The 24,337-nt window shown below is 49.4% G+C and overlaps 9 protein-coding genes across 9 annotated transcripts; 2 read left to right on the top strand and 7 right to left on the bottom strand.

Moving 5' to 3' along the window:
- Positions 1–1,864: 1,864 nt before the first annotated feature.
- Positions 1,865–3,962, top strand: LY89DRAFT_664277 (uncharacterized protein; the record flags this gene model as incomplete). Its single annotated transcript, XM_018212755.1, has 2 exons — positions 1,865–2,353; positions 2,409–3,962. 2 exons carry the CDS (start codon positions 1,865–1,867, stop codon positions 3,960–3,962), a joined length of 2,043 nt encoding a protein of 680 aa, XP_018076813.1.
- Positions 3,963–5,458: 1,496 nt separating this feature from the next.
- Positions 5,459–7,315, bottom strand: LY89DRAFT_574783 (molybdopterin binding oxidoreductase; the record flags this gene model as incomplete). The annotated part of the gene is made up of 5 exons (XM_018208759.1): positions 5,459–5,672; positions 5,741–6,471; positions 6,527–6,793; positions 6,856–7,050; positions 7,106–7,315. The coding sequence occupies 5 exons, from the start codon at positions 7,313–7,315 to the stop codon at positions 5,459–5,461; spliced, it is 1,617 nt and encodes a 538-aa protein (XP_018076814.1).
- A 759-nt stretch (positions 7,316–8,074) lies between these two features.
- On the bottom strand, positions 8,075–10,950 carry LY89DRAFT_636518 (kinase-like protein; the record flags this gene model as incomplete). The annotated part of the gene is made up of 7 exons (XM_018211491.1): positions 8,075–8,901; positions 8,939–9,016; positions 9,063–9,675; positions 9,724–9,861; positions 9,915–10,262; positions 10,328–10,733; positions 10,791–10,950. 7 exons carry the CDS (start codon positions 10,948–10,950, stop codon positions 8,137–8,139), a joined length of 2,508 nt encoding a protein of 835 aa, XP_018076815.1. The 3' UTR covers positions 8,075–8,136.
- A 264-nt stretch (positions 10,951–11,214) lies between these two features.
- On the bottom strand, positions 11,215–13,545 carry LY89DRAFT_607061 (uncharacterized protein). The gene is made up of 5 exons (XM_018210440.1): positions 13,374–13,545; positions 13,239–13,309; positions 12,659–13,129; positions 11,849–12,608; positions 11,215–11,799 (listed from the first exon to the last, which is right to left on the bottom strand). The coding sequence occupies exons 1-5, from the start codon at positions 13,387–13,389 to the stop codon at positions 11,594–11,596; spliced, it is 1,524 nt and encodes a 507-aa protein (XP_018076816.1). The 5' UTR covers positions 13,390–13,545; the 3' UTR covers positions 11,215–11,593.
- A 198-nt stretch (positions 13,546–13,743) lies between these two features.
- LY89DRAFT_607065 (PfpI endopeptidase-like protein) lies at positions 13,744–14,839 on the bottom strand (the record flags this gene model as incomplete). The annotated part of the gene is made up of 2 exons (XM_018210441.1): positions 14,008–14,839; positions 13,744–13,943 (listed from the first exon to the last, which is right to left on the bottom strand). Coding segments are annotated over exons 1-2 (750 nt in total), but the record flags the coding sequence as incomplete, so codon positions are not given.
- Positions 14,840–16,397: 1,558 nt separating this feature from the next.
- On the top strand, positions 16,398–16,688 carry LY89DRAFT_538652 (uncharacterized protein; the record flags this gene model as incomplete). Its single annotated transcript, XM_018208131.1, has 1 exon — positions 16,398–16,688. A coding segment is annotated over one exon (291 nt), but the record flags the coding sequence as incomplete, so codon positions are not given.
- Positions 16,689–17,434: 746 nt separating this feature from the next.
- Positions 17,435–19,250, bottom strand: LY89DRAFT_636527 (MFS general substrate transporter; the record flags this gene model as incomplete). Its single annotated transcript, XM_018211492.1, has 6 exons — positions 19,092–19,250; positions 18,943–19,036; positions 18,609–18,887; positions 18,481–18,556; positions 17,804–18,425; positions 17,435–17,740 (listed from the first exon to the last, which is right to left on the bottom strand). The coding sequence occupies exons 1-6, from the start codon at positions 19,173–19,175 to the stop codon at positions 17,435–17,437; spliced, it is 1,461 nt and encodes a 486-aa protein (XP_018076819.1). The 5' UTR covers positions 19,176–19,250.
- A 431-nt stretch (positions 19,251–19,681) lies between these two features.
- Positions 19,682–20,670, bottom strand: LY89DRAFT_664282 (uncharacterized protein; the record flags this gene model as incomplete). Its single annotated transcript, XM_018212756.1, has 2 exons — positions 19,682–20,034; positions 20,109–20,670. The coding sequence occupies 2 exons, from the start codon at positions 20,668–20,670 to the stop codon at positions 19,682–19,684; spliced, it is 915 nt and encodes a 304-aa protein (XP_018076820.1).
- A 1,532-nt stretch (positions 20,671–22,202) lies between these two features.
- LY89DRAFT_664283 (SUN-domain-containing protein) lies at positions 22,203–23,611 on the bottom strand (the record flags this gene model as incomplete). Its single annotated transcript, XM_018212757.1, has 2 exons — positions 22,203–22,241; positions 22,292–23,611. The coding sequence occupies 2 exons, from the start codon at positions 23,609–23,611 to the stop codon at positions 22,203–22,205; spliced, it is 1,359 nt and encodes a 452-aa protein (XP_018076821.1).
- Between the last annotated feature and the right edge of the window lie 726 nt (positions 23,612–24,337).

Here is a 24,337-nt window from a genome sequence, read left to right on the forward strand (position 1 = left end):
GCTCTCTCCGTAAGTACAAGTCCTCGGCCCATTCGTTTCATCTCACTGACATGGTGCTAAGTAACTGACCATTTGCATTGAAAGGAACCCTGTATTCCCCAGTTCTGCATATGCACGCTCAGGGCAAAGATTCTCACGAGAAACACCCGATTTCTCCTTTTCCTCTCTCTTTTTTTTTCTTTCTCTGTTTTGTCAGTAGTGGTGCTGTGCTGTTATGGAGCTAATAATACTTGCACGACAGCGGGATAGGCAGGGCAGGCAGGCGGGCTCGTATTATCCTTTCATGTCTTGTCGTCTTTTCCAACTCCTCCACCCTCGCGCATGTGCATGTGCATATGTATGCGCGCACGTTGAAGGCGAGGGAGGGCAGGAAGGAAGGAAGGAAAATAACGCGCTGTCGAGAAAGATGCCTGAATCAAATCATAACAAATGATCAGAAGAAGGAAGGAGATTGGTCCTTGCGCATGATACTCATGAATAGTTCGTAGATGATATTATTATTTGCTTCTTCCTCGGAGTTCAAGGAAGGAGGTCTGTCGTCTGTCTGGACACGAACATGATCTCCTACAAGCTCAGGCCCTGCCTTGCCTGCCTCCCGGGCTCGGTACCAGACAATCACTCTTTTTCCCTTTCTCTCTTTCTCTCTTTCTGCTTTGGGGCAGCTCGAGGTGCGGGTGCGGACGCGGACGCCGTGCTTCACATAGATAGACTGCGATGCTGGTTTCGGATGGCGAGTGCTCTTTTGGCTGAAGTGGAGGACCGACTCGGGAAGAGATGGGAAGAGGTGGCAGGCGCGGCTGGCGACAGCAGCAGCAGTAGTTAGGTTAGTTGTCATGGGGCTGTTGTGTTGTGTTGAGGCGTTGGATTCTCATTTGCGGAAAATCCAAGGACAGACAGCACAAGTAGCCTAAGTCAAGCCCAGAGTCAAGCGTCTTCGTGGGGTAGAGGATCACTAGAGCAAGCCCGCTGGACAGGAGTTGAGTTCAGGGTTCGGTACGAGTAGCGTAGCGTAGCTTTGCAATGCGGCTCAGGGTTAGGGAAGCGCGGAAGGGCTAGGGATGCACTATGCTGGAGTGATGGTGCTCTGTCGCCAGGGGCCTTCCCGGTATCCCAGCACCAGCACCAGCACCAGCATCAGCCCTCCCCTCCCCCCCCCAGTCCAGCCAAACCAAGCCAAACCAAGCCAAGCCAAGTCAAGCCAACCCAACCCACCACGACTCTTTTGCTCTCGATCCTCTCCTCCCCCTCCTGATTGATCTCCCGTCCATGGTCCTCTGTGCTGTCCTGTCCTGTCCCAATCTTCTATTTTGATCCATCGTAACCGTTGCCCTTGCTCATGCTGCTGCTGCTGCTCATGTCCAGCCTCTTCTCGTCCCTCTTCCATTCCATTTCCTACAGTACCAATCCCCCCGTTTCACGACTTGCTCCCTTGTCTATCGTCGACAGGCGTCGCAGAATATATGATACGTGATGCGGCCACCACGCATGGCCTAACACTTTCCCTTTTTCCCAGCTGGTTCTCCATTCCAAGGTCCAGGGTCCAATACCTACCAACACATTACTTGACTTCTCTTCAACTTTCCTACCCTATCCTATCCTATCCTATCCTATCCTGCCTTTGATCTCTATATTATGTGCGATGATATGACGTGCCGACACCGCTGCTGGCCATGATTCTCCCTTACTTGCCGCCACCGTTAACCATCAACCACCACCAACATCGCGTACCTCCTGCGTACCCATACCTCCTAATGTGTATATCTCCCAGGGACACTTCTGGCCATGATCTGGACGCCGTGACGCTACCTAGACAGACCAGACTTTGTTGACAACCTCCTCCTCCTCCTCCTCCTCCTCCACCACCATGAGTAAATTCCGCAGGCAGGGCACCGGAACATCCGTCCGAGGGAAGCCCATCTCACATCCTATACCTTTCCCAGACGACGACGAGTTCCCCATCAGAACACCAGGAGCGGGGATAGCAATGCCCCTCGGGACGGACGCCGAGAACCAGATCCGTATAAGAGAATCCGTTGCGGCGCAACTTGAGAATACCTCTCACCAGACTGGAATCGCAGTCAGCGACTTTATAGATCCCATTGCAGCTGCTCAGTCCGGACCAGTCCCTTCTCAACCTTCACCGGAAACTCCGGTAAGGAGGACAAACGTACCCAGTCAATTGAGGAATTCTACGGCAAGCAGGAACACAGGGTCAAGTGGGAGACCACAGCGAAAGAAGTCGACAATGCGAGCAGTGTTTGGACGTCTTTTTGGAAAGAGACGGAAAGGAAGCGGGTCTTCAAGTCCTAAAGAGCAGGGACCGAGTGAGATACGGGCTGGCCAACATCGAAGTGTGAGTTATGGTTGGAATATCAGTATATTTTGCATCCAACTAATTAAATTTCAAGGATCCAACTGCCCTGAACAGAAGTCCGCCAGCAAGTTCACAAAAGCGCTCAGCTTCCTTACCTATCAACGAGTTCAACCGCGCACTCCGCTCTCACTCGATCGTCGCAGACGACTTCCCCCTGGGAAGCAGCGAAAACGAAGCATCTCGCGGCTCAATACAAGCGGATGGGCAAAGGAGACCTCGCAGAGCCACCACGCCCAGTCGATTATGGACACCCAATAAAACTCCCGGGTACGTGGACTGGACAGGACTTTCCCCGCGACCCGCGAGCACGCATGGCCGGGGAAGCAGAGTGGTTTCGGACGGGGAAGACGCCGTGGCTGAAGCAAATATTGGAACCGCTGTCAGTAGCAGCAGCCACCCGAACAGACGGTCAAGAAGTCTTGGCGAGCTGCGGGACATTGTGACGACGGCGGCAGGGGGACCAGGAACACAAACCGCCCGCAGGCGTCGCAGTGACGAAATCAGATATTGGAGAGAGAGTTATGATCCAGGCGTCCTCTCGCCCATGTCTTCGAACAAAGCCGAAGTGGAAGAACCCATCCTGGTAGACGACGAGGGGGAAGATGCACGTGATGACGAACCACAAGAGCCGCCACAACCATTCGTTTTCGAGATGGCGGGAATGAAGATTACACAAGCAGCCAGTCTTGAGACCCGGGTCCAGAGACTGGAGGAGCGAATGATGCACATGGAACACATGGTCGGGTCGCGGTCCTTCAACCGCGCCTCTCACGAAGACGCCACCAGCATGCAATTCCAGGATTCTCCCAGGAGAGGATCAACTAGTAAACGTAGCACATCAATAACAAGACCACAGACCGATAACTCGGAAATTTCCTTACCTCGACACCACAGATACCGGGACGCTCCCCGGTCCTCCGCCACACAGGCACTAGATCCCGCTGCTCCTCTCCCGCCGAAAGGGAGTCAGAACCGCTCATCCTCCTACGGAAGCTCTCGACCCTCCACCATCTCAACCCATAACTCCTACCACCCGTCCTTCGAAAACTTCCCCCTCTCCACCGTCCCCACATCCGAAGTCCCCCTCCCCCCAAACTTCGCCCGTCCCCTCTCAACCTCCACCACCATCCGCGGCATCCCCTCCAGCTCACCGACCTTCACCAAAGACGGCGCCCTCACAGGCGAACACTACACCGCCCTCACAAACATGATCCTCGCCGAGCAAAACGCGCGCCACGAGCTCGAATCCGTCGTGCACACCCTGCAACGGCAACTACAAGCCTACCTCGAAACACACTCGTACCCAACCCCCGGCTTGGACGCAGCCGGGGACCCTTTACAGATCACCGCCGCCGGTGGGGGGGAGTACTCGAGTTTCGAGCAAGACGACGAGGACGAGAGTAGCGAGGACGAAGATAAGGTGTTCCAGACGCCGCGCGAGGAGAGGGGACAGTTCGGCGACGAGATTTTTGGGCAGGAGGAGAGGGAGAGGAAGAGTGCGCCGAGGACGTTGAGTTTGAGTCAAATTACGTTGGGGAAGGGGAACCAGCAGCAGCAACAGCAGCAGCAGCATAGTGTGAATTTTTAGCATGGGGATTATGATACCACGGTTGCTGGCTGGTGTATATGGCTTACGATGTGTATTTTTTTTTTTTTTTTTGGTGTGTATGTATGATACCGAGCGGGGCGTTGTGTATGATAGTGTGGATTGCTTTTTGGCATTGCATTGCATAGCGGATGGGATTGGGTAGCTATTTTTTTTGAGTAATTATAAAGTTCAATGTTCGATTGAGTTGAGTTTTTGTTTTGGTCGAGAATTGTGAGATGAGATGAATTGGAGAGCAGAGCCTACTCTTGAAGAATTAAGCGAGCCTTCCCCCTTCCCCTTTTCACTCTTACTCGACCACTTTCCCACATAGCACCGACCCTCTTCAAGATTCCGAACTCACACAATGAAGTCCCAATTCCCTCGTTCGCTGTATCACCTTGATTTCATTTCCATAGTTGAAAATCAATCATCAAGGACAAACAGACAATAGTTTTCCACCCACATCACCACAACAAGTCTACTTAGTAAACCAAAGACTCTCCCCACCTTGTCCAAACTAAGAACGGAAGCTAGACCCGCCACTCCCTTAAAAGTATCCTCGCGATACGCAACAAACTCAAACTCACCCTTCTGATGCCGACTAAAAACGGAAACTATGATACAAAATTAGGTGAGAAAAATTAGACTATCGAAGCCCAAGCACTTCCAGAATAATAGACTAAAAGACTAGCTGCAACACAGTCTGCTCTGCCCCTCTAGGTGATAGGGTAGATAGATAGACTAAGGACGGAGGAGGCTAAACACGAGCTGAGTATCTCGATGTGCAACGAAACTTATTTTTTTATTCGTGTGGAGACTAGAGACGGATGCTAATTACTAGTTATTTGATGATTTAGGGAAGTAGTAACTTTACAATGTGCAACGAAGTCTTTTCTCTAGATTGACAGATAGGTAGACTAAAGATGGAAGCTAAAACACGAGCTGACTATCGACGTGCAACGAATATCATCTTCTACTCGCATTCAAGCTAAATACGGAAGCTAAATCACTTTTGTCTAATAGTTTAGTAAACTAGTAACCTTACGACGTGCAACAAACTCTGGACATGCAACAAACTCTGCCCTCTAGATTATTGATAGAAAGACTAAAGATGGAAGCTAAATCTAACAATGTGCGGGGAAAGAAAGTAGGTCGACTATCGATGTGCAACAAACTTCTAGCCCCAGTTAGAGAGACTAATGGCGGAAGCTAGCATCACCATCTTTTTAGAAGGATGGTAAGGTTGCTGCTTACTATCGATATGCAACAAACTGATGTTCACTCTCATTGAGAGACCCAAAACGGAAGCTAAAAATATAAGTTTAGTATCGACTTGCAACATCAGACTAAAGACGGAAACTAAAAACGGATGTAAGTTCCACATCCTTTCACAAACTCTGTTCCGAGAACAACAAGCTCGGCCGTAAGAATCAGATTGACAAATAACAACTCAGCTACTCCACTACAACTCCGACAGCATACCTCAACACCGAACCTCACTCAACAGGATCCCTCCCACCCCTCGCCTCCATCTCCCTCAAATACGACTCCTCATCCTCAAGGTCCATCTCCCCCGGCTGAGTAATCGGCAAGAACGGCACCCCCATCTTCTCAAACATCTTCAACTTCGCCGCCGTCTTCGGCCTCGTCCTATTGATACTAAAGACCTTGACCCGATGACACGAAGACGTGACATGGAGATCCCAATTCCTGTTTTTCCATCAACTTCCATTCTATTCTCCATTCCTTTTCAGGGGAAGAGAGGGAGGGATACTTACCAAGCGGACCTCACATACGTAGGTTGAGTATTAAGCGCATTATCCCAACACCGAACCACCAGCTCCAACCACCCCTCCGCATCAACCGGCAACTCAATTTCCCAGAGCCTCCACGCGTGAAAATACTTCTCGCTCAAATTCTGATACGGGACTTCATACCAAACACTGCCCCCATCCCCACTAGCCTCCACCCTCACAGGCCAATGCCCACCACCCGAGTACGCCCACCCGCGCATCTTGATCTTGCCGTCGTGGATCACCTGGTCCATATCCAGCGGGCTCATGATGGCTGAACTAACCGGCATATCCTGGATACTGAAACCCGATGAATAACTCGCATTCTGCTTCCCAACCTGAGAATTATAATACAAATACTCCTTCTGCTGCACGGGACCCATCGACGGGTTGGCAATGACGTTGATCCTCGTAAGCCACTTACACGATCGAGCGCCGATATAGCCAAAGACGACGACGCGGAGCGGGAACCCGTGGATCTTGGGGAGCGGTTTACCGTTCATCTCCCAGGCGAGCAGGACCTCGTTGATCTTGACTTTGCGCCAGGGGGCCGACACGGCGTAGTTGTAGACCTCGCCTTTCTTGAAGTAGGTGTCTGCGCCGAGGAACTCGACGTGGTTTGCGGCGGAGGGGTCTTTGAGGCCGCCGCAGTACTTGATTACTTTCTTGAGGGAGACGCCCGTCCAGCGAGCGGTGCCGATGGCTCCTTCTCCCCACTGTCACTTCATCAGCTTATTTTTCATCTTATATCTTGAAGAGTGAAAGTCTTACAGGTGCATTGATAAGTTCGTCTCCATCCCCAGGATACTCATGAATCTGCTCGATCCTCCTCGTCCCCGAACACTGGATCGTGACCACCGTACTCTGTCTCGGAAATAGAGTCTCATCCTTCAACTCCCTCATCGTGATCCTCCTCGGATTATTAACCAGTCCCTCCACATCAAAGAAATACTTCTCTTCGTCAATCTCCGGGATACCGCCATGGTTCCTCACAAAATGATCTTCGTTCCTCGTAATCGACGTTGCTACCAGACGATCCTTTCCTCCGAGTCAGCATATATATATCCTCTCTTTCTCGGGAGAGGGAGCGAGTAACATACTCTAGGCGGCTCCCCATTGTACGGAAATTGCAAGACGTGAATCATATCCGGACTCTTCTCCTTCTCAACAAACAACCAGCTCTCAGCCGGGATATCCCTCGCCGCCTTTCCCAGAGCATAATGATACTGCTTCCACCTCACGCCCTCCAAAATCGGGTTCGTCTTCGGCAGCGGCACGAGCTGGAATTCCGGCGCCTACAGCATCCATCAGTCTCCTCTCTACTTCTCTCTCAAGGAAGCCAAAACTCACGCCCGGAAAATCAAACTTCTTCATATACTCCTTGATCTCCTTCTTCCTCTCGGGATACTTCTCCCACTCCAGATACCCATGCCAGCCCGGTAACTCCTCTTGCAGACCCAATGCCTCAGGGTTAGGCGGTTCCTTGGTCCGGATCGCCAGACTCGGGTGCAGGATCTCTGTATCTAAAACCGTCGTTTTCTTGAGAGATCCGTTCGTCATTGCATCGACGACTTTCGTCTCTGTTTGCGTTTCAGTCATTGCAATGATCTCCCAAGCAGATAGGAAGTATGCTTCCGGTGGTACCAAAAAAATTCAAAGAAGAGAGAAGAGAAGAAAACAAACAAATAAGTAAGTAAATAAAGATGGACCCCTCTGTACCACCATAGCACACTCGTACCACGACATCATACAGCTAGCAAGCAAGCTTCACAGGGCAGGAGCAGACTCCGCATGCACTGTCATCCTCAAACCTTGATTCGCGTTCTCAATGGCCCAAAGCACACGGCAGACGAGGATTCGAAGCATAGCTAACTTAATCCTTATCATCATGCAATTGATGGTGCGCCGTACCTGGGATAACGATGTTCTCTCAAGCTGGTGACAAGCATTGAAGGAAATCACTAAGCCATGTGCGTGCCCCAATGAAACTTGCCGAGCATTCCGAGTTGGTCGACTTGCGTTACTTTCTCGTGGAACGGCCGGAGATTGATCATTCCTATTCGTTCAATATCTGAGATATTGCAATACGTAGCCGTTGAGCGTTGAGTCTCGTAAATAATTCGGCATGTGTTAGCTTTTGCGGGCCTGGTAGCTTCTAGCCCTTGCCCCTGGTCTAATTAGTGACAGGGAGCAAATCTGCAGACGTCACTATTCTCAAATCGCAAGAAAGAGAGCTATCCTTCAATTCCGAGTGCAGCTGTAGGATAAGAGCAAGAGTAACCGAGTTATTCACTTCAAACTGTTACCATGCTCTCTCTTGCCGTACTCGCACGCGAACGAATCAAGTCAATCTCACCGAACCCCAATCTCCCTCTACCTGCTCAATGAATACTCAATCTTGCGCGGTGCCAAACTGTTCTCTTCCCTGCGGAGCTTGCACTGACCCCAGATCCTTGACTGCGATGTCCTCTGAAACTTGCTTGGTGGTACGGCCTGAATTTGCGGTAAGTATATCCAAGGAATGCTCCCTTTTTTCTCAGTTCTAGCACTCTTGGAGCCAAGTCCCTGTCTCTCAACAGCCGATCCCGAGGTCTTTTCCTCTCTTTCTGGCCATAGTGCTTGACGAAAGCTTTCAAGTAATCTTTCTGTTCTTCACCCATCGTGAAGGCATCAATCTCTTTCTCGACCTTTTTGAGCTTAAGCGAGTCGTGTGGACGTTGAATATAGCTTTTCGCTAGTACTTGGATCTCCCGATTGAAAGGCATGAGAGCTTCGTCAATTTCTTTTGCAGTCGCTGGAGACCCGGTGTGAGAGTCCGAGAAGTCCGAGATTGGATCTTCCTCATCAAAATAGTGGGTGTCGTCCATGGACTTGATGTTGGGAACAAAAGGTGGTACCATCTGGTGAAGTCGGTCCCATTGAATGTCTTTGAACCATTTGTGAGCTTTGATGTCTTCGGCGTCATGTGGATAGACATAGCGGCCAGCGTAGTCTTGGTGTTGATGCGATCCTGAGTGTTGGCCTTGCATTCTGTAGCGTCTGGAGCACAATCGACTATCTTTCTCTTGGATGATACCTCGTATCAAATCTTGACATCTCTTACTCACTACAGGCTTGTGAGGAAATCCAAAGGTAGATTTATGGTGCTATGACTGTTAGACATTGGGTCCAGGAGGACGGGACTAAACTTGCCAGAATGTTCATCTTGGTTTGTTGTCTACCTCCTTCTTCAGCCAAGAAAGGAGTGTGTCCATAAAGACACTGGAAACCTTAGCTTTATGCAATAAAAGAATATCCAGATCTTTACCTCATAAAGAATGACAGCAACACTCCACCAATCACAACGAGCATCGTAATGCTCTCCTCTTACTACTTCTGGGGCCATATACTGACTAGTACCAACCACAGAACGTGCCAGGGACCGATTGGTATAGCGATTACGCCAATTCAAAATCCCATCAGCTGCTTCATAGCTCGATTGATGGATCTCGTGTCTTTCTTTATGACCTGCAAGGGCGTTGGCCATGTTTATTGCTGCTGCCACTGTGCGGCCTTCCTTCCTGTCGATTGAGTCACCTTCGACATTGATACCCAACTTTGTGAGCACAGAGTATCGATGATGATTGTAATAAGCCTGGTCGTGGGACCAGTGACCATCAAAAGCAAGTCCGAAGTCCGAAATCTTCAAGTGTCCAGATGCAGAGATTAAGAAATTATCCGGTTTGACATCCCGATGGATCCAACGGAGTGCGTGTGCCTCTTCGATGCAAAGTATCATCTCAGCTATGTACCATTTTGTGACAGGCTCAGATAGCACATTGTCACGAATCAACAAGCCTAGAAAGTCGCCTCCTGGCATATAGTCCATGACAAGGTAGAGGTTGTTCAAGTCTTGGAAGGATGCAATTAGTGGAACAACCCTGTATTGTGTTAGAGCCGTTTGTACTATGGGAATACGGCAAGCCTACCATTGAGAGCCTTCAGCGGAGACAAGAAAATCACGCTCCGCTCGAAGGTGGCCTTCTTGGCTATTACGAAGCATGTCTGACTTTCGAATGACCTTCATGGCAAAGATTTCCTTGCTATGCTCTGGGTTTCGATGGTCACTGTGATAAGATTAACTAATAGGTCTCTGATGGCAGGTGGGTATAACTCTTACTCGCCATCATCTTTCTCTCTTACCAAGCGCACAACACCAAAACTACCTTTACCAAGCACTTTGACGACTTCGTAGCGGGAGCCAGTGATGTCTTTCCCTTTCAATGCGTTTACGGACCGAACTTTCATGACCCGAGTCTCTCGAAGATGGTCGGTTTCATACCTCATCCAGGCTCGCTTCTTTTCAAGCTTTTCAGCTGGCAGCAAGGTTGCATCTTGTTGAAGCGCTAACTCAAGCTGACGGCGACGGATGGATCGGGGAGTCAAGTCTCGAGATGTCAAGTCGTTGTAATGACACTCGAAGAAGATCTTAGCTGCTGCAGCTTTCTCTACCGTAACGATGGCTTGTCTGGTTAGCAGTGTATCAAAATGGACGTGGTTCACTCACTGGGTATTGGCTCAGGAGGTTCCAACATTTCCACTTCGGCGATAGGAGTAAGAACATTCTCGTTTGACCCCCCTTCCGTGGTCACTTGTTTAGTCACAGGTTTTTTGTTGTCCGAGGAGTTTTGTGATGCCACCTTTGACTTCGCAGAGAACTTGGAATCGAGTGATGTCTTTCCAGTTGATTGTCTCGGGACTGACGACTTGCCGCTGTTGCTACTTGACTCGGCACTCGTGGAAGGCGAGGACTCTGGGGTAAGCTCGATGACACCTCTATCGACGGAAATGACACTAGGCCTACTCTTGAACTGAGCGCGATGGACCACAGTTGGTTCGAGTTGGTTCTTAAGAAAAGCCGCAGATAAGACTCGACCTATACCTAGTGGACTGTTAGGTGGAGATAGCAATGAGTTTTCGGCTATGGATGCATTGGAGCCTGTAAACTGTCAGTTAACATGAATTCGGCTCCAGAAGTCGCCAAGATACGTACCACTGTTCCTGATAGAACGCAAAGCAGACACCAGCTTCGATCCATGTTTGCGAAACTTGGATGGCCTGTCGTCATCCCCCTGTGAATAAGGGGGAGATCGAGGTGGACCGCTGCGAGTGGTGGTTGTTGTTGGGTTCAGTACAGGACCATCTTCATAGTCCATCACGATTGAGGGACTACTGGGTTGGTCGTGTGCCGGTTGGACTTTGCCCATCGTATGCAAGAAATGAGCGAGTTTGGAACTGACTGGGCTGCTGGAAATATGAATACCAAAAACAATATTGCCAGCAACGATGAAGTTGCTGCAGTTGCTGTGAAGAAAGAAACAAACATCGAGGGTCGAGCTCCACCACATCCTAGAGATGCGAGCAAGGGGGAAGGTGCGACTCAATATCACTTTCACACAGCTTCACGGCAGGAACTATGGCCCCAAAGGAGTTTTTTCATTGGCTGACTAAATTAACAAACTTGCCCTAAAAGTAGGATAAGAGACAATGTGCAAGTAACTTTTAAGATGCGCCTGCTATGCTATGTAAATCTCCTCATCCCTTTTCGCAATTTCTGTGTTCCGTCCCGCAAGACATTCACTACAGAGCCGCGTAGGTCGGAGACTCATGAAAGACAGCATTGATGCGTAAAGGAAATACGACACGCCGTAAGAAATTAAGCAGCACAATGGCTGCATGAGAGGTGTATCGAAAATTGTACAGTGGAGAGGAGTCGACAAGCAATGCTCGTGCCTCATGATATCATAAACATCCAACGGTCAATCGTAGAAATTGTCGTGAAAAGAACAGTAACAAGCTTTACTTGATCTCAAGCAACTTCAGGTCGAAGATAAGGGTGCTGTTGGAAGGGATGTCAGGTTGTGACTTGTTGCCGTATGCGAGCTTGGCTGGAATGGTAATTCTTCGTTCACCACCAACTTGCATACCAACAATGCCGATGTCCATTCCCTGGATGACTTCACCTCCGCCGACCTTGAAGGAAAAGGGCTTGCCCTTCTTGTTGGCTACACGAAAATTAGCAGTCGTATAAAAGAGAGTGAGAAGAACACTTACAGTCGAAGACTTTGCCGGCCTCAAGCTTGCCAATGTAACGCAAGCCAACTCTCTGGCCGTTTTTGCAAGCTGGTCCAGATCCGAGCTTCTTGTCATCAATCTTGACACCCTGAACGACCTTGACACCTGTGGCAGGCTTGGCTGCACTGGCCTTAGCAGTATCAGTGCTCTTTGCCTTCTCAGCAGATCCAGTTGGGCCTTGCTCTAGGTTCTTTGCGAACTGAACTTTCTTGTCAGCCTTGCTGTCCTTGGTATCCTCCTTCTTGGTCTCTTCAGTCTTCGCTGGAGCGGCTTCGCCATTGTTCTTCTTCAGCTTCTTCAATTGCTTCTTGCTGAGCTTAGGCTCTTCCTCGGTTTCAGGCTTCAAGGATTTGGCCATGATATCGTCGAGAGAAGTACCTTCATCGATCTCGTCAGCAGAGCGCTTGTTCTTGCCCTTCTTCTCAGACTTGGTAACAAGCTTGGGGGCCTCCTCGTCTTCAGAGTCAACCTCGGTGATACGGGGATTCTCGAGTGTGTCCAAGTCATCGCTCTCGTCGTCATCCATCTCAAGCTCAAGCTCGTCCTCATCGGGAGACAAGTCATAGTCCTCATCGTCCTCATCATCGGAGTCGGAATCGTAGACCTCATGACGATGGTTGTGGCCATTGTCGTCAGGAATGACATAGTTGCCAGTGAGATAGATGGTGTTGGTACCAGTGACCTTGAAGAAAACTCGCTCGTTCTCAGCAATGGTAATGTCAAGAGGTTGTTGGTAATGCTAGCGACTATTTAGTAGATGTACACCAGAGGTTGCATACTTTGACCTACCTTCTCGGGATCAAGAGTGCAGAGAACAAATTCGTCCACCTCCACATCTTCATTCTCATCCTCTTCACTCTCCTCCTCGCTATCTTCTTCATCATCGCTGCTAGCCTTGGCCTTGCCTTTCTTAGCGACCTTGGTACCGTTAGGCGCATCTCCCATCTCCTCGTCAGAGTCTTGGCCAAGCGACTCCATCAATTGTTGCAGAGCAGCCGCCTTCTTAGCCTTCTTTGACTTGCTTGGGTCACTTGGGCCACCATTTGTCTCTTCCTCGTCAGACTCCTCCTCGTCATCATCCTCATCTGAATCACTGTCGGCTAGGAGTGCACGCATGTACTCTTCGTCTTCGTCGTCATCCTCGGACCCTTGAGGTGGACGGATGATCTTCAAGGTAGCGCGGGGGATGGTCGAACCATTGGCACCTTCTTGAAGCTGAGCAGGCTCGGTAGGATCGATGGCAGCCATCGTAATACGGAACTGTATAATACATTATCAGTATCACGACTGGAATGATGTTGCGCCGATTGTAGTCGAGTTCCCACCCACCGTGAGGCGGGGCGCAGAAGATAAATGGAAATTGACATACAGTGGCGGGAAAGTCTGGCACAGCTGGAACCAAGATATCACCGCAAGGGACTTCAAGCCCATAAAGGGCAACTATTTCAAGTAAGTATGTATTCAATTTGAGTGCGGCGACTTCATGCTGTGTGCTACTACTTACCAGGTAGAAGAGGCATCTTGATAGATTTACAGACACGTTCTTTTCTGGCGCAAGATTGGTTACAATGAAGTATCTTAATCTATGAGGGCCCACGTAATGAGATACAGACTGAGCAGCAGAGCTTGCGTTGAGTCTGAATGAGGAAAAAGAGCGGTGGAGTAGGAAGTCTTTCTGGAAACGAGATCGAGCTTTAGAATCATTTTTTTTTTCTCGAAGGGCGCTAAGATAGCTAATCGGTCCCCCATTCAACAGTCACGTGGTTACACGACAGGGGTCTCAATTTGATCTTCTGAGGCACCAGGAGCCTGGAGCTTGCACTTTTCGTTACAAACACTATTCTATGACCAACTCAATGGAGCTGAACTCAAATTTCCTTTTGCTTGCTTCTTCCAATCATCACTGCCTTTAAAATCTGCCACAACCACCACAGTGTGGTCGAGGTCTTGCCCTTCGTGTAGTCCACTCCCTTGTCCCCAACTCCTGCCATGTCGATAGCCGCTTCTGTTGCTGGTCCTGGGAACTTCTCCCTCATGTAGAAGGCGACCATCTCTTGGCCGTTAGTAATTCCTCCTTCGTTATTGTTAGTACCAAATATGAACTGAGCATCACAGACGGCCTAAATCCACAAACTCACCACTAGACCAGATATTTCCATCATGTACCCACCGCTTGTTGTCATTCCAGTCTACTTCAGGAAACGTTTTTCTCATCTTAGGTACCAAAGCTCTTGGGCCGCTGGCTTTCTTTCCCTTCAAGATTCCGGACTGCCCTAAGAGGATAGCTCCTGTGCAGACACTTAAAATGTCCACTGCTTTCCCTTCCGCACTTTTCCAGTATGCATGACTCCGGAGGAATTCGAGAGCTGGCTCTTCGAATATTGACGCTGGATCAGGACCAGGAACTAAAATTATGTCCAATTTACCAGCCTGGACCTCCGGGTCATCGATAGTCTTGGACACTTTCAATATTGCGCTGGCCGTCAACTCGACGTGACCTCCATTCTCTGGAACCGAGATGTAGTGGATCGTGGAAGGAATCCCAAGGGCGATAAGAGGCTCAGGGAGTTGGCAAGCGCATAAATACTCCGGACTCATCATCGCCAAAAGGTCAATGGGAGAAAGGTCCAGCAGTTGAACAGACTTAGGAAAGAACACACCGATCTGGAGGTGCTTAGGTGCCGTCATGGTGTTGGAAAAGGACTCTATGGGATGAGAAATGATTCTAAGAACTGTGCCTAATGCAACAGAAGGCGAGCTTGCTATTTATCACACCATGTTGAGCTTCGCAGTTCGGAGCAAACTGAACATCTAAAGATCGTGGTGGTTGATGATCGGATCTAGCGATTCTGTATATCCACTTCCGACGTCTCACCTGCACGACACCCATTATCTCAAGCGATCAGAATGCGAATTTCCGAACAAGCATTAGAAATCGAAACAATCATGTTAGTCTCAGTGTCCAACAAGAATGCTGACGGTGGTAAGTCGAATGCCGTCGCGTCGGTCAAATGTCTCTGGCATTATGCACCATTTTTGATTGAAGCTGAAGCCCGGAATCTCTCAGAACTTCAAGCGCATTCAATTCACGGGGTCTCAACGTCGGCAACTGCGCAGTATCGAAAGAAAACCGGTTCATCTGCTTTGTAGTTCACGATTGAACCTCTCTATTTTGTTCTGCATGACACACTGATGCTGGCATTGCAGAAAGTTGATTATCGGAAGGACCATATTTGCTCCTACAGCATGGTTCTCGATCCAAGAAAGACCTTGTTGTTCCAGCATCCTCGGAGCCTCGAATGCCGCTTCTCAAGCTGAGATCCTACCACTAGGACGAACTTCTTGTCATATTTTAAGTCCAATGTCGCTTGGCTTCAAGTTGTGGAGGCTTCAAAGAAAAAGTCAATTGTACGAGCATGTGGTATCTGAACCAGCTGGAGACTTCTCGTCCAGTATACATTCCGTGTTCACTAGCCACGCGGGAGGCTGCGGAGAAAAACTCGGCCACTTCATCGTATCTTAACTTTTCTTTTATTCCTTTATTGGGGTCTCATCTCATTCTGACTGGATAGGCGGGCGAGCGACAACAAATCAAGTAGTCCTCAGGTCGCCACAGAACGGTGAAGACCGTATGAGGCGTGAGTGCTGACAGCGTCACGGCTCAAGCGAATGCAGCCTCGTAGGCTGAGCCCTTCGGATTGTCCATACCCGCAAACTTTATTTGGATTTCCGCTTGCATCCCAGTGCCACACTTTTCACCTGAACCTCGCTGCCAATCATGTGCAGCAGGCGCGTTATGCGCGGCCGCCACTACGAGGCGTTTGAAAGCCAGTCAGCAACGTTACTTTTTCTCTATTGTTCCGATGATTTCAGTGGCAGACTCAGCCTCACCGACGCTTTACCAATTGCCAATTGTGGATGACGGCGGCCGGCAACTCAAGCTCTGAGCAAGAACCGGCGCCCGATGTATTGTAATCAACACGAGCAAACGGATATAAAGTAATCGATGTTGCCATCACCATGAATCCCATATCTCACCATCTCATACAATATTCTCACTTCAGGAATTTCCTTTGTTATCTTTCCTATCTGTTCATTTCCTTGTCACAATCGTTAGATCTTTCTTCTCAGCAGATCTTTCTATACTCACTTCATTTCAACTACCAAATCGTTATACACAATCTTTACTATTTCTATCATCATGAAGTTCTCCAACGTTGCCGCCCTCGTCTCTCTTTTCGCCCTTGCCTCTGCCAGTACCCATGTCGAAGAAGTCGACGTAGAGGTAGCAGTCACTTGCACAGACCCCGACCCAACGACGGTCTACCAAACAGTGACTGTTACTTCTACTGTCACTAATTGCGGAGGAAACAACCAGCAATGGACATCTATGTCTACCACGCTCTCTACCCACAGCATCACAACAAACTCCCAAGGCACACACTCAACCAGCATCCCGCCACCACCAGTCAGCAGCACTACCTCCTCATTGTCCTCAAGAACAACACACAATGTTATCGTGGGAGCCAACGGAGACCTGATCTATGGACCAAACCAGCTCAACGCCGCAATCGGAGACATCATTCACTTCGACTTCAACTCCACCAACCACACCGTAACCCAATCTACCTTCGCCGCCCCCTGCTCTCCTCTCGCTGGCGGCTTCAACACCGGCTTCAACCAAGTCAACAAGCTCAACCACACTGGTGTCATCTTCCGTGATTTCGAGGTCACAGTCTCCACCCCGCTCTGGTTCTACTGCGCCCAAACCGTCAAGGTCAGCCATTGCCACGCAGGCATGGTTCTTGGTGTCAACCCTGCTGGCAAATTCCCCGCATTCTTGAGCATGGCTACCGCAACCGCGACTGCGACATCCAAATCCAACTCTACGAGCAGCATCCCGTTGTCGACTGGAGGAAGCAAGGTTACAAGCTCAGCCATCTCTCTCTCTACAGGCGGTAGCAGCAAGACCACCATGGTCATGAGTACTGGTGTCAGCAAGTCTTCTTCCAGCCCGGTTTCTTCGTGGACTATGTACACGGCGTCACCAAAGCCAACTGCCACCGTGACAGCATACAAGATCAAGGGCCGACAAGCTGCTGATTGGTACAACTGAGTTGGTTTTCTTTTTTTGGAGCATAAAAGTGTGGGACTGGCATGCATAGCGAGGAGTTCTGGGATAGAGGTTTTATAACTACAGCGTAATCATGGGTTTGGATTTAGCATTGAGCATTTACTTGGCGTTTTCAAAAAAGTCTGCGGTATGCAGGCGTGAGAGGGTGCATCGCGCACATTTGTACTTTGCTAGATAGAGCTTGAATGAAATTTTGTTCAAGACGAAATTACTCTTCGTGACCATAAGTCTACACATCCAAGCCTGGTATCATTCCAATCTGTCACTCTTCCGTGCAACAAGCTGCACAATGTTCTTCTCCAAGACCAATAATTTAGATGTTTAATCTAAAGGCCATGATTATGAACATTATGCCTCATCTAGACTCTACTAGCCCTATCCTCTAGACTGAGCATCTATTTCTATATCTTCTCTCTAACAACCTAAATTAGTCACAAACTAATAGCAAACCTCTCCCTCAACCACTCTCCATAATACCAAAACAGCAACGGACTCGGCGCAAGTAAGACACTAACAAACCCAAAAACACTCATCCCCCACCCAACACCCAGCTTCTCAATCAGCGCACCCGTAAACAAAGGAACAATACCCCCAATCACGCTTCGGAACAGAGCTCCCGCTGCAATAGCACTAGCAGCATACTTCTCGAAACTGTCTATGTAGTAATTCTGCACCGAGTTGAAGATCGCCACCTGTCCGATGCCATAGAAGAACGTCGGTAGGATGGTCACGGCCCACTATATTTTAAACATGTGAGTGAGCGAAGAAGTGGGAAGGTAAGATGGGAAGAAAGTGCTTACGTGAACATGGTATTCTACTGTCCATGCAAACCAGAACAGCGAGATGGGGATCAGTACTGCGCCGATGTTGGCAATGGGTAACCTGTACTCTGGTTTGCTTTTCCCATTATGCTTCTTGGTGAGCGAATTGTAGACGGCCCCAATGCGAGGAACCAAGAACCAGACTGCCACAAGGAAACCCATGCCCGGCGCAAGGTACACGAATCCAACCTGTAAGGTATCGAAGCCGTAGCCCTCGCCATAGATCGATTCGAACTGCGTGTAAAGACTATACGTAATAGCAAACAGAAGAGCTTGGTAGCTGGCCATAGTCAACACGATTGGCTGCGTGAACAGGATCCGGATTGGTCTTTGAACGGCTTGAACTAGCTTTTCGCTAAGAGAACGATCATCTTCGCCTTCGAAATAATAGCTTCCGCCCTCTGATCTTTCGAGGTGTTTCTTGCGTTCTGAGAGCAAGACTGGGACATACGTTTCTCTTAGGAAGAGAAATCCTCCAATGACTGAAACGCTGCATATTATGAGTACGATCCAGAACAGCCAAGGCCAATCCATGTTTTGAAGTATGACACTTCCTAGAAGAGGGCCCAGCGAAGGACCGAGGAGAGGACCAAGGAGATACCTAAAGATATGAGAATTAATTACTGTTGGCTTGCAAGGGGTTGAGGTCGATCTACCATCCAAATATGTTAGCTCTTTCACCCGGATCGTACATATCACTTATAGTCCCTCCACCATTTGCAATCCCAACACCTATATCACCGATCAACACAATACCAAATATTGCCCAAGGAACACAACTCACTCCCAAAGAACCCAGCAATAGTCCTTAAAGTGACAAGAACCGGCAATGTCTTCGCCAACGCCGTAGGAATTTGCAACAGCGTAAAAACCGTAAAGCACGACAGATAAAGAACCTTCCTCCCAAACGTCTCCGAAAGAGGCGCCAGGATCAACGGACCGATGCCCAGCATAATAACAAACCCCGTTTGGCACGCAATCACACCCGTTTCCGTAGCATCCAACGAATCGGCAATCTTCTTGATACCCGGCGTAAACATGCTCGAAGCTAACGGACTGAGAACTTGCCTTTTGTTAGATCCTCTCTTGTGAATGGGAGCTTGGACAGGTGAACTCACTGCTCATGCTCCCAATGACCGCAATATTGGCCAGCTTCTTCCCCTTCCCCCAAGTCCTCGGATGAGAATCATCCTCCTTCGAAAGTTCAACCAGCTACATACAACAATCAGAACCCTCTCCCCGTGAAAAATGTCGACACAACACTAACCTTCCTCCCATCGTGACCATTCTCCCGGTCTTGCAACAGCGGCGAAGTCTCGTGAGATGCACCTGGCATATCTCGCGGCTGCATAGTGAGAGATTTTAACAGAAAAATAGATATCAAGAAAATGGAGACCAGGGTCAATAATAACAAGCAGAGTCTAATGTATGTAGACGACGGAAGGAAATGGAATGGTCCAAGCAGCAAGGAATCGATGACGACGGTCCGGTACACTAAATACTGGACTAACGCCTTACCTTCGGATCGAGATTACTGGTCGCATTTTAACGTCTACTCTCATCTGAAAAGTACGTTCAAACTGATGGTCATTCAATGTGAGTAATTGTAGGTTCTCCTTTCGGTTTGGTAGGATTAAAGCTCAAGTCTGGGTGAGATATACCCATTGCAAGTCGGAATTCATATATTCAATACAGTTTTCCTGTTGAAAACCAAATTATGTGCAGCTCATGATCAAGCCCAAATATATCACGCTCCCAATCCAGCCATGCTATGCTACAATTTCAACCATGCACAAGCCCATTACAAACCTCACTATACAAACAAATTACCACAACCTCCTCCATCTCCCCCCTCCACTATTTCCTCTCAAACTGCCCGGGCTCAACCACAATAACAATCACCAAACTCGTCACGCTCAACGCAAACGTAATGGCAGCAACCAACGCCACGCTCCCCCGACTCGCCGGAAACTTGCCACGGATAATCCAATACTGGCTCTCGAAATACCGATGGAAGCCCACGCCCAGCATCACGATACTGATCGCCAGGAACGTGGCCCCCAGCGGTTTACCCATCTGCCTTAGGTGTTTATACGGATCGTCTCCGCCGTTCGACGCCGCTGTCGTGTTTAGACGGAAGAGTTGGGTGATCGCTATCCCAATTGATGCAAAAGCGAGGGAAGTTCGGAGCCAGGCGAGAAATGTACGTTCTGTAGGAAATTCTTGTTAGCATTTGAAATATCAAGCTTCCTTTGTGTAGAGGTAGAGGAGAGACGACACTCACCAAGCGCCAAATGATCCCTCGCAACACTCCCCTTATTCTCCAACTCCAAACTCCCATAATTACTCAACGTCCGCACCCACCAACTCTCCCGCTCATCCTCATCGTCATGCTCGCCCTCCGTCCTCGGATCGTGCGTCCTTCCCCTCCTCCTAATCGCCGTCGTGCTCGGATGGTTATTCCTACTGCTCCCCTCCTTCCTTAACGCTGGTCTCGGCTGCACAGCCGTGCTCTGGTAATTCATCGTCTCCCCTCCACTTCGCTGACGAAAAACAAACGTCTCTTCATCCGCACTACTGCTGTTGTCTGCTGCCGCTGCCGTATCCATCTTCGCCGAGCTCGCAGATCCACATCCAGACCCAGATAACGGATCGTCTTCCTCTCCTTGTTCTCGCAGACCCCCCGAACCTTGATCCTGATCCAATTTCAACTTCCTCGCTCTCGCCGTATCGAAAATCTGATCCAAACGCTCCTGTCTCGATGTTTTCCTCTCCCTGCTCGTCGTATTTCTCAGCTTGTTCTCCGTTCCCTCTGGTTGTGCCTCGACAGAGGCTGAAGTAGCCATCGTCAATACATGTATGTACCCCGCGCCAAAGAAATATGGGACGATGCAGGTATCATTGGAAGGAACAAACGTATCGCAATCTGCAGATCACAAGACGTGCTTGCTTGGCTTTTATCCTTCGTTCGTTCGTTGGGGAGTTGCCGAGGGAGGGACGGCGGAACGCGGGCGATAATGTGAGGTGCTGCGAGGTGCGGGACGGGAAGAATGTGTTTTGGTGGGGTAGCTTCAGTGGGACAACAGCTAGCTTTTGAAACCAAAATGTACCTATATTTAGGAATTGATGGGATTTATGTTTGATGCAATTGAAGGTACAATAAGCTCAGGTACTTTTTCGTTTAACAATTGCAAGCTCAAGTAAATATCGTCGGGTCTGTGCCGGTGGTGGAATCGCACGTTATATGCATGAAGATGGTGGGGTGCAGGTTAGAAGTCCTAGATTAGAGAACGAAATGAGTCAGTAGCCTTCTTGGCTTGTGAATGTGGTCGAGTAGGCTACCTGCTAGCTGTCCTTCCTTTCTCCTTCATCTATCACCATCTCTCTCACAAGATGCACACAGGTCACTTCAGTTGCAGAGAGCTGCGATCACTTCACCCGAATCACAAGACAGGCGCTATCTTTGACATGTCTCATGATTTAACAACGCGCAATATTATGTACAAAAGTCGAATTGAATTGAAGTGAACTCAAATCGCTATGCTCGTAATGCAAATCACAAGGGGAAGAGAAAGAAAAAGTAGGTATCTGGTACAAACTGAAGTCAGACCTAGACCGCGTCGCAGAGATGGAGAGAAACAGAAGGCTGGTTTGGTGCAACAGATCGAACGTCTTTTTCCTTTCCTGTCCACTACAACTACCGAATCGATACAGACCATAAGGATCCATATCCTGTAGCCCAGCCACAAGCAATTCCACCCTCCACGTTTGATGTTTGCTCTATAGAAAGACTCTAAGAGCAGAACACCAAATATGTATGCAAGTAGTGCCAGCGGCTTGGGAAAGGCCGTAGGAATGGAGAACATCAGCAAGGAGTTACCACCAGGACATACCCCTTCCGATGTAATAGGAGATGTTGGGAAAGCAAAGCCAAGCTAACCAAGGTACTGTCCGCTCAGAGGAATCCGGCACCTCCGCTCAAAGATCATTCATCCGCTCAGAACACCGCGTGCCTTTTTGCAAAGCATCATGAAATTCGCCCCAACTATCCACAATCAAAGGCACGTTGTCTGCGACACACGCCCGCCCACCCAGCATACAATTGATGAACAAACATTAACGACATGGAAACAAAGGAGAGAAGATTTTCGAAGACGTCGAGGAACCAGAAGGCGAGATAGGGGTGTCCATTTCGGGTTGATTAATTTCGACAATCCTTCCGACATTCGCGAGTAGTTCAGAGGCCAAATGTTGCAAGAAGTGCTTCGAAGTTATGAGGAAAACAAGTAACGGTCATGGCTCGCATCCAATAAGGCGCACGAGCGGTCAATGTATGGACTAAAAGGAAGACGCCAAGGAAAATACAGGCTTTGCGCGTCTAAGAAAAGACGAAGAGTGCTTCACCCGTGACCGATACCTATAGCAGATCAGTATGTGTGCAAGAGCCTCGGGAGTTTTCAAACTTACTGTGCATCCCGTGCCGGTCTCGACGTTATTAGTATAATACTTTCCGTTCTTGTATTCACAGTCGCCGCTAACACCGCCAGTGATCTTGATGTTGAAGTCGAGGGTACCACTTGGGTTTGTTGGAGCGTTCTGGAAGAGCGAGATGAAGGTTTCACCAGCGATGCTCTTTCCGACTCCCATGTTAACAGGTGCCCAATTGCCCAGGTCTGTTCCTGAGGTTCCCCATTTGCAGGCGGTTGAGATGCCATTACCTGAAGGGTTGATGTAATATTGGGCAGAGGTGGCAGAGCCCTCCCACGTGTAGTAAGTGCTGGCATCTGGGTTGCAGATGGGTTGGGTGTCTCCAGCAGCAACGTTCAAAGCGACGGTCTCCGACTCAGTGCCAGGATAATCAGTACGGCAGATAGCGACGTTGGTAGAGAGGGTGTTCTGGACATTGACACCTCCGGCTCCTTCCTGGCAGAGGGTGGTGTAAGAGGGGCGAGAAAGCTCCAACTTGCCATTACTGTTGCAGTAAAGACCGCCAATGGATTGTCCAGTGCTTCCTTGCGCCGAAGGCCATTGTGACTTTTGGTAACCGGCAGGGCAGGCATAGGAGCAGAAGGAATCAGCAACACAAGCGTTGTCACTGCCCGAGATTGCAGTTTCGATGTAGCTGATGGCAGCGGCTGCAAGACCTTCAAACCCAGGTACCAATTGAACACCGGTCCATCCTCCAAGTCCAAGCCAATCGGCAGCAACGGCACCATAGGCAGAGGGGAATTCAGAACAGTCCAGTTCACCGCTGGGGAAGGTTGCAGTGACTCCAGAACCGCTTGAAGAGCCGGAAGATGAGCTGGAGCTGGCCGTGCTGCTGGCTGGGGCAGCTTCTGGGGTAGTGCTGGTTGTAGTGGGAGTAGGTGTGGGAGTTGGGGTGGTAGAGGTAGTTGGTGCAACATAGGTTGAAGTTGGGGTAGTGCTGGTGCTTGACTTCTGCTCAATGAATTGCGCCTGCTCGACGGAGGACGAGCTGATGCTGATGGTGGAAGTGGAAGTGGAGGAGCTAGAAGTGGTTGAAGCTGGCATGACGGTAGAGATCACGTCGCCAACCAGGACATACTTTCCATCGGCAAGTCCTTCCTCGACCTCAGACCATGGGATATCGACACCTTCAAGTTGGTACACAGTAACGATGGGACCGGGAACCGTGGTTGTAGTTACTGCATCGTCGCGACGGTCAAGAGGGGAACCGTGTCGGGCAGGGTGACGGTGGACATGATTGTGTGGCTGGGCGACGGCCAGAGTAGCTGCGCCGAGGAGCACAACTTGGTGGAACTTCATTGTGAAGAAGCGGATTCGTGATTTATGTACTTAAAGACTGTATGCCTCTCGGAGACGTGCCGACGATTAAGATCGCCTGTATTGATATATCGAATGTATTCGCAAGCCTTGAAAGCTGTTCGTCGCGGTCGGAGAACTGTGAATTGGTTTTTATTAGCGCTCGATCTGAGATGAGATGACTGTCGCGACGAGGTTGAGTCTTGTAAATGACTCCGATCGATATCGAGCTGCGAAATCGAAGTGATGAAGACGCGAGACGCGATTGAAGATGAACTGTTTATTTTGATGGAAGGGGAAAAAAAAAACATACATTGACTTGCGACCGGACGCCTTTCGAAAGGATCAGGAGGGCTCGAGGAAAGGTTCGTAGGTTTGGTAGGTAATTGAGGAGGGTGGGACGGGGAATTTGTTCTGGTGTGTTGGTGTTGTGCAGTTAACGATCGAGTGACGGCGCTGTTCCAAAGGAATGTGGTAGAGAGTCGAAACTCTCAGAGTTGGGTGGGAATGCTTGTAGGAAAGAAGAAAAGAGCCTTTCAGAGATGGGGTTCAGATCTTGATGAAATGGTCGGACGAAGGTGGGTAGAACAAACCAAACGAGCGGAGGGTGGAAACAGCAGTAGTTCGGGTCGTCGTCGCCTGCACGAGAAAGAAAGGGTGAAGGAGATTGGCAGTGTTCGGCTGTGGCTAAATGCGGCTAGCGGGGGGTCTTGATTCGTTGCTGCCGGG

The sequence above is a fragment of the Mollisia scopiformis genome (genome assembly GCF_001500285.1).
Source record: "Mollisia scopiformis unplaced genomic scaffold LY89scaffold_3, whole genome shotgun sequence".
Classification (NCBI taxonomy): domain Eukaryota; kingdom Fungi; phylum Ascomycota; class Leotiomycetes; order Helotiales; family Mollisiaceae; genus Mollisia; species Mollisia scopiformis.

Excerpts from the sequence above, each read along its gene's own strand:
- LY89DRAFT_607061 (XM_018210440.1), bottom strand. Across the intron at positions 13,130-13,238 it reads TGCCAGACTTTCCCGCCACT|TTCCGTATTACGATGGCTGC; the intron begins GTATGTCAATTT and ends TGTATTATACAG. Across the intron at positions 12,609-12,658 it reads GCACTCTTGATCCCGAGAAG|CATTACCAACAACCTCTTGA; the intron begins GTAGGTCAAAGT and ends AATAGTCGCTAG.